Genomic DNA, 13,365 nt, shown 5'->3' on the forward strand with positions numbered 1-13,365 from the left:
AGGTTTGTTTTCACTCTCTCTCTCCTCTTTGACGGATGAAGCTTCCTGGCCAATGTAGCCTGCTGTTTAATCTCCACCGGCTCTGTGTGGATATCGGTTGATGGTAGAGAGCTTTTGTGGGGGGAGGCTCTCCCAGGCACACGTCAACCCCTGAAGACCTAACTGACATCAAGGTGAAGGCAGGGAAGGGGGTTGGATGATAGAAAGATGATAGAGGGGTGCGAGAAGTGCTTGGAAGGAGCTGCGAATAAAGTGAGAGTGATAAGGTGGCTGCAGTGGTGGAAAGTAACTAAGTACAGTTACTCAAGTACCGTACTTGTATTTGTACTTTACTTGATTATTTCCAATACTTTTACTTCTACTCCACTACATCTCGGAGGCAAATATTGTATACTTTTACTCCGCTACAATTATTTGAAAACTTTAGTGAGGTTGTAGATCTGCTATTTTCAACACGTTTTTATACATTTGAAAACTTGTGAAATCGGACATTCTGCATAATGGGTACTTCTACTTTTGGTACTTTAAGTACATTTTGATACCAACACTTTTGTACTTTTACTCAAGTAAATTTAGATTCATTTATTATAAAATGTTTTTCTTTTACTTAAGTAAAACATTTTAGTACTTTTTCCACCTCTGTAGAGGGGTGTGAGAAGTATTTGGAAGGAGCTGCAAATAAAGTGAGAGTGATAAGGTGGGTTATAAAAAGAGATGGGTATGTCAGAATCTACAGATTAGACCAAAATCTTTCCCTCTCCCCCAATATGTTATCATGCAGAGAGACAGACTGTGCACACTAAAGCCTGCATTTGTAACTGAAACCCATAAATCCTTCTATTGGGGTCATTTGATACTTTTTATTGTGTACCCCTGACATACCCTGGAGTCTGGAGAATGCAAACATGATTCACTATAACCACTGCAACCAGCTACTGTGGTCTAGTGCACTGGTTTTCAACATGCGGTCTGGGGACCACTAGGGGTCCAAATGGACCCTGGTGGGTCTGTAACGCCGAGAGGGTACAAATGCTCCATTTGGTTCTATTTGTACCCTCTCAGAGTTAAGTAAACACTTTTTTTTACAGTATAGATCAGGGTCCAAAGTGTTAAAGACCCTAAGGGTCCATTTGGACCCCCGGTGGTCCCCTGAACAAGCGACGTTGAGAACCAGTATTGTAAAACGTCTGTAGTGTGTGACAAAAATGGACCAAGCATGGGCAATCCCTTGTTGCAGGAAATATAGAGAGTGTGTCTATGAAAATACACTGCTGCGGCTGAGAAATGTTGACATTACAACTGGTCATACAGTAACTCTTACTGTATACTGGTTCCACCTGTTATAGCTGAACGGTCAAAAGGGTTCTTTTGTGCATGTGCATATGCTCATAAGCAGCCTTTGTTTTGGTAGTGGTGTGTTTAGGGAACATCGTTAAAAAGTGTAAATTCTATAATGAGATGTTTTAACAAGGAATTTCACCCTGTAACCCTTTCTCAACACCAGAACCTTGATATTTCATCAAATAACATGACATGTATAATGTGCTTAAAAAAAGACTCACTGCTAGGTGAAGTAGGCTACTATGTTTATTTTACTTAGCTTTTAAAAAGCACTTGTGGTAATCATATTTAGTGGAAGTGGGGTGTAGGTGCTTGTGGTTTGGCATAATACACTACTTTCCATTCCTTTTGCCTCCGTAAAGTAAATATCCTATTAGCCCCAACAATGAACAGCCATAGTTGGCTTTTAATGAGCCAGCGCAGCTATTATGTGCAAGTTATTAATACTTGACTGACTCGATTATGTTTAACATGACATTATCTTGGATCTCCAAACATCAGAGGGGGGAAATGAGCCACAATATGGTGGGATAATTTGTAAAGTTAATATGTTAAATGGCACAGACTCCATCTGATAAACATAAATAATGCCCTCATCCATCACCGGTTGTATATAGTCATTGTGGTGAGGAAATGACTGGAATCTATGAACGGAATGTAACGTGACCAGTGGACCATAACAGCTTCTCAGACTGGCCATGTGTGTGTGTGTGTATTTGGGTTTCCCATGTTTTCAATGTGCTGTCTACAGAAACATACCAAGGGCTTCTCCTTTTATACATTTGAGCAGTCTGTTTGCAGTTGCACTGGCGAAGAAAGAAAAGCCTTCTGCCATATTTGGTTAGACTGGTCCCCAAGACCCATATAGTGTCATGGGACTACTTAAGGGTGGTGGTATGCCTACAGCTTACAGTCTTGAGAGGCTCATAACTCATTAAATGGGATGTTTTCCTGACGTAGGGGGGTAGACATACCGCAGCGTTCCCCGTTATGTAATGGCGTAATTGGAATGAGGTATTCGGTGCGGCTGAAGTTGAACAGTATCATCACATCAGTGGTGCAGAAAATCTCCAGAGGGACTACACCATTAAGAGTGTGGTCAACCTTTGAAATCATTAAGCATTTTTCCCCCGACGAAACGAGATATTCATGGAAAGGGACGAGCCTTATTAAGTTTTCCACAGGTTCATAAATCTCCCTGCAAATCCCCTGCTGTTCTGAGAATGTAACGGGGCTGGAGGAAGAGTGAATGCAATGTGTGCTGCGTTTATCATGACAGCAAGGCATTAGTCAAAGCTATCACGGCTGAGTAACAGGCTGGGACTAATATGAGTCATGCCACAAACATTCAACCTTAAAGCCGAAAATGATACGATAGCACAAGCGCCGTCTCATAGTATCTAATTGTGATCTTTATATAGTTCTTCTGTGTATGAAGAGTCGTTGGACAACAATTAACACATGGGCTTATAGCAGTGAGAATTCCAGTGGCTAAACCACATCCCACCACAGGGCAGACTCAATTAAACCAGTCTAAATTAACTTGACAATCATGTCTATTTACTTGGTATCTGTGACTTCCTGTCGGATGGCTTGGCTGTATGTATGGCTCTTTTGATTCCCTCCATCTACTACTCCAATAACACACATCCTGTATCCGGTGTCCACTCTGTTGCATGGTGACGGTATCCCAGACACCCAGACAGTATTGGTTTCCCTTCATCTCGTGGCTCAGTCCCAAACCCCAGTCTAATTTGCTAATGGAGCCCTGCTGGGAGCCCCTCTCTTTAATACATGGTGGTGTAATTATTTGTGCTGAAGAGAAGTAATATGGGGGCCTAAGCTTTCTTGAATGAATAAATCATTGTTTTTGCACCCTGCACTCGGACACACACACACATGTGCTCTGGAAGGCAAACAAACTGCAGTGGTCGTCCTAGTTTGTTTGCTCTCCACGGCCATGTCATTCACCTTCACAAAAGCATACACACAACTATAATTAGTATCAGCTATGTTTTCAAAAGATGCTGCTATGCTATCAAAAGCTATTCAACACCTACATCTTGCATCTTACCTTTGCACTCAACCAAGACAAAACTCTGCCCTTATATGCCTACAGCTGATATATGAAATTATATATTTTTTCTTTCTGATCATTAACAGTATCTCTAGCCAGAGATATGTGAAGCTGTGTATGTAACAATTATTGTAACTAAAGCATTACAGTATGTAAATTGGACTAACTATTCTATATCAGGATATTATAGCCTAGTTGCTGGCATTATCAGACTGCAATCACATATTCTTTTATGTTCCCAGGGTCAACCTCAACAATCCATTAAAACTTTCAGTTAAACTATTAAATGGCAGGGTACATTGTGGTTCAATTAAACATGATAGGACAGGTATTCAGTAAGAGTTGCTACAGTTTAGCCGGCAATTAAATTCATCTTAAGAAGGCAAGATCTTTCCCCCTTTCCCCCTCTAAATAAAAGGTGAACGCCGAAACGGTAAACTAAGATGTCAAGCTTGGAGACCTGCACAGGTAACGAGTCAAGCCACACATGGCTGTGTCAGTATTTCAGAAAGGACAGTGAATCATTACAATACAGAGGGAACGGTTAAGTCCTATTGACAAAGGCGAGGACAGATGTTTACAATAACCATACGTTGCCACACGTTCATGTAAGTACATGTGCAAAGAGATGGCAAGACCCACACGACAGCTCCTTTATACTCTATGTGTAGTGTACCGTGCAGCTCTAAGGAATTTTGACGAGCACTGTTACATCAACTTGTAGAACCAGTTCTGTACGTCCAATTACTTTGAGGCCCACTATAGGACTAGTCTTAACAAACGCCCTGTCCTGAAGGGACAGAAAGCAAGTCAGTGATTATGTGGTTGAATTTGTTAAGACAAGAAGTGAGGAGCTGAGGCAACTTTTTATGTTTTCAACTGGATTGGTACACAGAGGCTGCCTCTCAAAAGCCTCTATGGTTTTTAGTCAATGCCTATAGCTTGGTTTAGGTTTTGGCTTCACAATGAGCTTAAGTGTGCAAAAGCAAGGAGCAAGGAGAGATAAGGAAAGGCAACATTAACTAAATAAAGCTGCTTTGCACTCCAAGTGAGGCAAAAGTCAGCTTAAGGTTTCTGGACAAATAGAGTGGTCGTATCTGTGTGGAAATGATGAATAATGGAAATTCCAATACAGTCCTGAATTCTGTACTGAGGACAAACTCTTCATTATGTAACTATGCACACAGACATCTCTTACAAAAAGCCTCCACAAATTCCTACATATATGCTTTTGGTGGCTGCTAATTAAACAGATTCTACGGGGTTTAAGATAATGGTGTTTAAGTCCAAAGCTTCCAGTAAATGCAACATTTCCTTGCTGAATCCAAAGTTCAAAACCTGACCCTTTGTGAGAAAGCTTCACGGAAGCATCTTTAAGCATAACTCATGACTATTCAAATAAGTACGTTTCCATGGCTAAGGTCTTATGTCAGGCTAAATAAAGAGGGTGTCATCCTAGTCTGGGAACTGGTGAAGTTCGCCCCATGGCTACTCGTTTATTTGCCGGCCATGGAGACCAGGGGTTTCAACTTTCCGATAATGACTTTCCCTGTATACAGTATGTCTGGAACTGCAATTATCCTTGCACGGCTAGCAACAGCTCAGTGAGATTAGTTTAAAAATATAAAGAAATACACCACATGGCTGGAGTGCTATTCATATTCAGTTTCATGTATGATTACGGTTTGTTTCAATTGTCCGGTTGTATATGCATTGTATTTTGGATGTTGAATACTAAGCAGTTTTTGTGTTGTAATATGATTCTCATGTGTGAAAACTGAGAAGACATCCGCTCTTAAGTATTATCCCAAATGGCCTTCCTCTGTAAATAGTTTGAGGAATTCAGAAGGCAAAATGAATGGTCATTTCCTGAATTTAGAACTTCTTGATCTAAACTCCTTGTTTTGTTTATTCCAAGCAATGTGAGGTGGGGGCATACATGCTAAATGAGGTGCAATCTTCCATGCTACATTACACAGCGAACCACAAGTTGCAATCTGGTTATGGATGGAGTACGAAGACTGAAATGCAGCTATTGGGGTAATTAAGAAATGTGTTTTTGTCATAATGGATTATTAATTATTAAGTATGTCTTGTAGGTAGGGCACCAAGTGAGTGTGTGTGTGTGTGTGTGTGTGTGTGTGTGTGTGTGTGTGTGTGTGTGTGTGTGTGTGTGTGTGTGTGTGTGTGTGTGTGTGTGTGTGTGTGTGTGTGTGTGTGTGTGTGTGTGTGTGTGTGTGTGTGTGTGTGTGTGTGTGTGTGTGTGTGAGAGAAGGGGGATACAAATATTTTACACAAGCTGAGAAACAATATTGTTTTCTCTAATTTCTGTATTTTCAAATACAACTTCAGCCACGCACTGAAAACAATAATTTATAAAGTTAAAAAGTAGGCAAGGCATAACACAAACACAGCTTGTGTACAAATCCAACATACCAAACAAAGATACAATCATTGATTTGTGTATGGAAATTAATGGCTTTGATTAAAACTTCAAACTATTCTGACAAAATGTGAATTGTTAAAATTGTGCCCACGATTAAAACAAAATGTGTCCACTAAAAATATTCACAAGTGTCAATGCTGTGTTGGTTCTCTGGACGTAGCTTTCAACATTATATGAAATAAGAAAAAATCTAAAGAAGACAACAACTTTTGACAATATTGACATGGGAAGAGCATGAATGAATGCAATGAAAGCCCGGGTAATACGTAGTTGTGCGCATGAAGACCACGCACAACTAAGTATAACTCTGGCATTAGTCCATCCCCACCAGAGAGTATCGGTAAGGACTTAGCTTGGAGGCAAATTGCACTTGAATTTTATCACGTTTCTACAAACTGACGTGTTGCCACATTTCGAAATTTAGCCTCGTCTGACTCTCAGAGTGAATCTTCCAGTTTTCCAAATTACTGCGAATGTAAGTCCTTATCTTGACTTAGATTGACTAATTGTGGCTGGCCCATACAAGGTTTTAAACATGTGTGACCAGATAAAAAAATTGTGTTCTGTATCTATCCATATAAGGGCCAATTTGCAGTAAATGTTCTTTCATTGTGGTGTTACCACTGGCGTCAACCTGGCGTCCCTATTTTGGACTTGTCATTATAGGCAAAACATTTCAAAAGATTTTCTACAAGCTTACAACACGTCACGAATCGATGCAACACGTTGTGTAATTGTAGATCGGCTAAGTGATCGTGATCACCACATTCATGAAATTGTGGCTTTTCACCTTTGATGCAAATGTTTTGAGCCTGTAAACAAAGATTTGAAAAATTCTGAGGTACTGAAATACAGTAAGAATGTCCTTGCAATAAATATGCAATAAATATAGCTTTAATGCATAATAGAGCATATTTGTTCATCAGCATAAAACATAAAATTTGTGTTTTTTCTTTTTTCTTGCAGTGTGAAGCGGCAAAAGATCGGTGAGATCATGTGCTACTACATCCATAATATAAAGAATATAGTTTCAAGACACAAACTAGTGAGTCAGTCAGGAAATGTCATCGACACCTCAGGTATCGGCGTCACATGATGTTAGAACATTTTGGAGCCTGATGGCAAAGTCAAAAATAAATCTTTCAAATGACGTGCATTTCCCAAACGGGCGAGATCAACACACAAGTCTTTTATTATTTTCCTTCTTCGCGGAATATCCCCGTAGTCTCTGCCAGCGCCATATGCAGGCTCGTCTTTAATTATCCAAAACAGTAGTATTCATCCGATTCCACCCGGAGTTTCGACGGCGGCTTGCTGAAAGCCTCGCCGTCGATAACGGTTTTGTCCACAAACTGGTCCAGGTCTGTGGGCGACGGGTGGTCAGGGAAGTCCTCCTCCAACGTGTCCAGATAGCTGCCCACAGATATACCATCGAGCCCGTCGCTGTTGCCGTCGTTCAAACTGGTGTAGCTGCCCTGCAGCGAGGCGCCGTCCTGGCTGTCCGATAGGCTGTACAGGCTGCCCGTCAGGCTGCCCTCTTGGCTGGCCGCTCCCCCTTTCTCCTCCATCACCCAGCGAATGGACTCGATTCCCTCGTTGATGGACATCAGCTGCTTCATCAGCTTGACGTCGATGGCTCGCAGATGGGCCTGCGGGTGAAAGGGGGGAAAGCATTTGTGTCAAGAGCGGGTGCATGATGAAGAGCCTGGCACTTGAATGCAGCTGCTAATAGCACCAGCTGAAATAGTATGCGTTTAATCATGTCAAATGAGTGAACAGGGTGGAAGAGCCACATCATTATTCTGATTGCCAGCGCCAACACTGTGAACACGATAAAGATACAGTGCAGGCCACTTCCTGGCAAATCTGTTTAACCACTTGAATCCCAACTGTCCCTATTATTCTGGGGGTGAACATTCAGCGACAAAAGCAAATCTACACGCTCACTATGTGTCAGAATGCGACATGTTGTGAGCTTGTAGATTGGATATGTTTCGTCCAAAAGAGATTTGGTGTGGAGGAGAAAAAGGAGCGGCCCTGGTAAGCTAAGTAGTGTACAGTATATAGGGTTACCGTAAGTGGTTAAATATTCACAGAAGATGGCATGGATTGTTTTCATTCCACATTCATGGACAGCACACTGTGTGGCTTATTCGTTCATGTTGACAGAGCAAAGAGACATAATAATGCACCGCGATGGACTCCTTCTTATCTCACTTTTAATGGGTTGACTCGGTCTGTAAATGGGTAAGCCATGCTTACATCAATGATAATAACCACACAGTAACGCCATTGATTTAACTCCCTTCCATGACAACCACACCACTGACTAGGAATGGTATGGGGTCAGTGGACTGACCCATAGACTGACCGTCAGTCTATGGTGGTGTCACTCAAGGGGGGTGGGGGGGTTCTGCCTGCCGCTAGCTAGTGACAAATGGCCGGCAGGATCCATAAATGGACAGTGGCAGCAGGAGTCAACCCAACAGTCAAAACACATTAAGCCGGATGGGAGATGACATGGCCTGATACAATGTTCCAGACAGCTGACTTGATAAAAACGGAGCCTTTCTTAGGACTGGATTCACAACCGGCCCCATTTAAGGCTCATAATGCCGGCAGTGTGTTTGCTTTGTGGGTACTGGCATCCCCACCCTGCCCCACCCCCTCCCCCAAACACACACACACTCACACCCAACCACGAATGACTCAAGCCAAGACAGACAGACAGTACAGGAAGCTGCGTTGGAATTTTTTACTCACAGTGGGTATCACAAGATGGATTTAACCAACATAATTAGAGCTGCACAAATGCTACGTAGTGATATCCAACTCCCCACATTGTTTGTTTGAGGAATAAATATGGGATGGGATAGAGCTACCAGGGGAAACGTTGGCATCTAAACTTCTTTCAAACATGGCCTGAACCACTCTATTCAAATTCAACCAATTCAATGCGATATTCAAGCCAACGAATCCACACCAATTAACAGGCAAAACATTGTCACACTTGCACCTAAACACGGGGGTGCTTGCTTACCATTGTGACATGGGTGTGAATGGGGGGGATGTAAACTCGACACCACAGAAGGGCCATCTAATTGGATTACAGATTAGGCCTAAAGTGTAAGGTGTGGCAGCACAACAAAAGCTCAAGATTGCCCAATTTAGGTATTAACAATACCTATAAACCACATGAACCTGCATGAACCCTGGCGTCTGGGGTTGACATTCAGTGAAAATAGCAAATCCACAAGCTCAATCTTGTAGATCGTCTATTTTTGGCGAAGATATTTGGTGTAGAGGGGGGAAAAGGAGGGGGCCTAGCATTGACCCTTGGGGGACTCTGTATAGTATAGTATGTATTATACATAAGTATAATGGTTTTACGTGGTTAAGACATAATGGAATTACATGTACTAAAGATTCATTTTGTTTGTGATTTTGGTGAATTTCCAAGTCTGAGTGAAGACTGACCAAAACAAAGGAACAGGCCTACTGTATATGTAGTGTTGTGTATCAATTTGGGGGGAAAGTACTGAATAATGACAATATTACAGATGGTCTCACAGACACATGATTCAGCACAATACAAAGTCGGTTAGTCGGTCAAATTGGCCTTAATACCACCCCAATATAGACTGTCAAACTCGGTCAACTTGGCCATCTGGTGTGGGGAATCCTAATGCCATTGTTGACCTTAGCCATGGAGAGGAAGCTTTGCTCTGACTCTGGTTCGAACAAGTCAGTGACCAAACAAGTGCACAGAATGAAGTAGCAAACGTCTCAGGATAAAACATGAGCTCATGGTGAAACTGTAAATACACCAGACATAATCTGTCTCCATGTCCCATTTCTCTGATTAGTCTGAATCAGTGGTGTAAAGTATCTAACTTGAGTAAAATGTTGAGGTATTTTTTACTGGAGTATTTCCAATTTTCAGTACTTTTACTTCTACTCCACTACATCTCAAAGGCAAATATTGTACTTTTACTCCACTACGAGTTACCACTTAGTCACTAGTTACTTTGTAGATTTTGATTATTATTACAAAACATACATTTACCACTTCAGCCCTACATATATTGAAACATTTCGGCCATTTGAAAATAGCCACTCGTTTGTAGATCTGCTATTTTCAAAATATTTTTTATAAATTCTATACTTTTGAAAACTTGTGAAACGGGACATTCTGCATAATGAGTACTTTCTACTTTTGGTACTTTAAGTACATCTTGATACCAATACTTTTGTAATTTTTCACAAGTACATTTTGAATTCCTGACTGTTACTTGTAACAGAGCATTTCTACATTGCAGTATTGATACTTTTACTTAAGTAAAAAAGTTATTTTTCCACCCCTGGTCTGAATCACAGGGCAGACGGTGATAATGGCCTGTCAACAACAAGGAATCCTGGCTGCCCTGATCAAGGGTTAATGGCTTTCACCAAATGGAAGGTTTCACCACACTTGTTGAGAAGGATGAGCCATGTCACTTAGCACTTCTGGTTGGCATTCAACAATCACTGTGTAATGCATGGGCCTGTTTTACAGCCTCATTACTACTATACTATTCTGATTCAAATGGGTGTATTGCAAAACCAATGTGCAACCTGAGCCTGTGTGTCAGTTGAATCCTATTCTTATAGCCTACAATTACCCAGTGGTGGAAAAAGTACTCACATTTTGTACTTAAGTAAACGTACCAATACCACGATGCAGAAATACTCTGTTACAAATACAAGTCCGGTATTCAAAATGTACTTGAGTAAAAGTACAAAAGTATTCGCATTAAAATATACTTAAGTACTGAAAGTAAAGGTACTAATTTAGCAGAATGTCATTTCACAAGTTTCCAAATGTATAAAATGCTTTGAAAATGGCAGATCTACAAGCTCACACCGCATCGTTTATCTTGTAGATCTGCTATTTTCAAATAGCCTAAGTAATTATACATAGGGTTGAAGTGGTTAATGCATGTAATAATAATCAAAATCTACAAAGTAACTACCGTAGTAACTAAAGTTTTCAAATAATTGTAGAGTAAAAGTACAATATTTGCCTCTGAGATGTAGCATAAATAATTGAAAATTGGGAACACTCCAGTAAAGCAAAGAATCTTCAAAAGTTCAGTACTTGAGTAAATGTTACTTTACACCACTGCAATTACCCAGCTGATTTCAAACTTCTGTGAGGACAAGACATAACATTATGTATGGGCAGTATAGAATAACCCCCTTTACATAGGACGATGAGCTCACTTTTTATAATGCCACAAGGAGTGGAAATTACAGGTTGGTTAGCTTTTTATAGACCAAAAAGATGAAAACATAGACATAAACACGACATGTGCTTCATGTGCTCCCACATTTTTCGTCCTGTTGTGGATTTGTATATTTGATGATTTTCTTTTCTTTTTGGAGTTGTATGTTCTGTCTTTGTTGTTTTGTCTTGTTTGTTGTGGTATTTTTTTGGTGTGTGTTTTAACCTTGATGCACTGTACAGCACTTTAAATGTGCTTTAAAATAACATTGACATGACATGACATGTGTACCATTATGTATAGGCTATTCCTTCGCCCAATGTCCTGTTTGGTATAGTAGTAACTAGTAACTAAAGTTTTCAAATAATTGTAGTGGAGTAAAAGTACAATATTTGTGGAGTAGAAGTAAAAGTATAGAAAACTGGAAATACTCCAGTAAAGTAAAAGTACCCCAAAAAAACTACAGTACTTGAGTAAATGTACTTAGTTACTTTCCACCATTGCCTGTGTGGTGGTATAGTAGTACTGTACAGTAAATGAATGTACAGTACTACTATACCACCACACAAGCAATGGTATCTGTTGGGCCTACAGTGTAATAAACTGTTTATTACACTGTAGGCCCTACAGATACAATACAATGCTTTTTAACTTTGCTCAACATCTCTCTGTTGCTACTCTACCCTTTGCTAAATGGCAATTCAAGCAGCATGTACATTGTAGCTACTGAATGGCAGTGGTGTAAAGTAACTAAATACATGTATTATTTTTACTTTACTGGAGAACCAATTTTCAGTACTTTTACTTCTACTCCACTACATCTCACGAGGCAAATATTATACTTTTACTCCACTACAGTTATTTGAAAACTTTATAGATTTAGATTATTATTACAAAACATACATTACCAACTTTTACCTGTAACTGAGCATTTCTAGATTGTGGTATTCATACTTTTACTTATGTAAAACATTTGAGTACTTTTTCCACCACTGACTGCACTCGACTTACCATTTCTTGTTTCAGAAACAACATCTTGCTCTCCAGCCTCTTCAGGTCAGAGGAATGACCACGGTTGTTGCTCGCACAATGTGAGCCGACCGTCGCCTTGTTGTCGTGGTGTTTTCCTCCCACCAGAGAACGGATCAGGCTGTCGGGCACCTTGCGACCCAACTTGGTCTCTATGTCCTTAAAGTCAGACAAGACGCTGCTGTCCTGCTGATCGTCCATGATGTGGCAGAAGGAGAGGAATGAATCCAGCCAGATCAATGATAATGGTTTCACTGGAGCGACGTCTCTCTCTCCACAGGCAGCAGCAAATTACACTACGAACCCAGGGACTGATCTCTGATCAGCACGAAAACCAATTCCAGCGAATGATCCAAAGTAGTTTAAACTTTAAATAAAAGTTACAAAAAAATGCTTATATCAGCCTTAAACTAATCTCTCAAGAACAGATAGGGAAAATATCTGATGGGTTAAACTAACTAAACAAAAGTAAACATCAGACACACTCTTCTCCAGTGTGCAGTAACATGCTGCTGTACGCAACAAGTCAAATGAAAAAACGCTCGCCTCAACACATTTAAAGCTTATTACCAGTAGCGCGCTGGTCCCATTGAAACGACTGGGGGTGTCTTATTGAATGAGGCTAGAGTGACTGACTGACTCACTCACTGATGATGACGGCTTCAGGGCAACGTGCTGCCCTAGCCCCGCCCCCAGTGGGCGTCACTCAGGACAGGTGGGACCGGACACGCCCCACCGGCCATAATACTCTGTAGTACAGTGTTTACCAAACACTGGGCCAAGACCCATTTGTGGGTCGCGGAATCATTTTTGTGGGTCGCGAGTGAATATCCCTTTATTTTTTGTTTCCTAAATTTTGTCATTAATTATTATTTTTGAAATATTTTCTAAAGATTTCCAGAAAAAAAATCACACATTTTCATGAGTTGAAAACAAATTCAAACATTTTTCAAAAAGAATTTCATGAATGAAATAAAAAAAATGATCAAAGAAATTCCCTAAATTAGAAAACACATGCTATTTTCACTAGTTTGGGGTCCCGGGCTAACTGTCTAATTTCTCTTTTGGGTCTTGAGCTGAAAAAATTGGGAACCACTGCTGTAGCACACTGGTTCTCAACATGTTCAGACATGATTTATCTATGGATCTCAGAAGCCATTCTTTCTAGCCATAAAAACAATCTCTAAATAAATAATAAAAAGCATTAT

The 13,365-nt window shown here is 40.5% G+C and overlaps 1 protein-coding gene across 1 annotated transcript; it reads right to left on the minus strand.

The window, feature by feature from the left end:
• Positions 1–5,736: 5,736 nt before the first annotated feature.
• lurap1l (leucine rich adaptor protein 1 like) lies at positions 5,737–12,774 on the minus strand. The gene is made up of 2 exons (XM_084042917.1): positions 12,140–12,774; positions 5,737–7,513 (listed from the first exon to the last, which is right to left on the minus strand). The coding sequence occupies exons 1-2, from the start codon at positions 12,356–12,358 to the stop codon at positions 7,124–7,126; spliced, it is 609 nt and encodes a 202-aa protein (XP_083899043.1). The 5' UTR covers positions 12,359–12,774; the 3' UTR covers positions 5,737–7,123.
• Between the last annotated feature and the right edge of the window lie 591 nt (positions 12,775–13,365).

The sequence above is a fragment of the Gymnoscopelus microlampas genome, assembly GCF_963454915.1.
Source record: "Gymnoscopelus microlampas genome assembly, chromosome: 19".
In the NCBI taxonomy this organism is placed as follows: domain Eukaryota; kingdom Metazoa; phylum Chordata; class Actinopteri; order Myctophiformes; family Myctophidae; genus Gymnoscopelus; species Gymnoscopelus microlampas.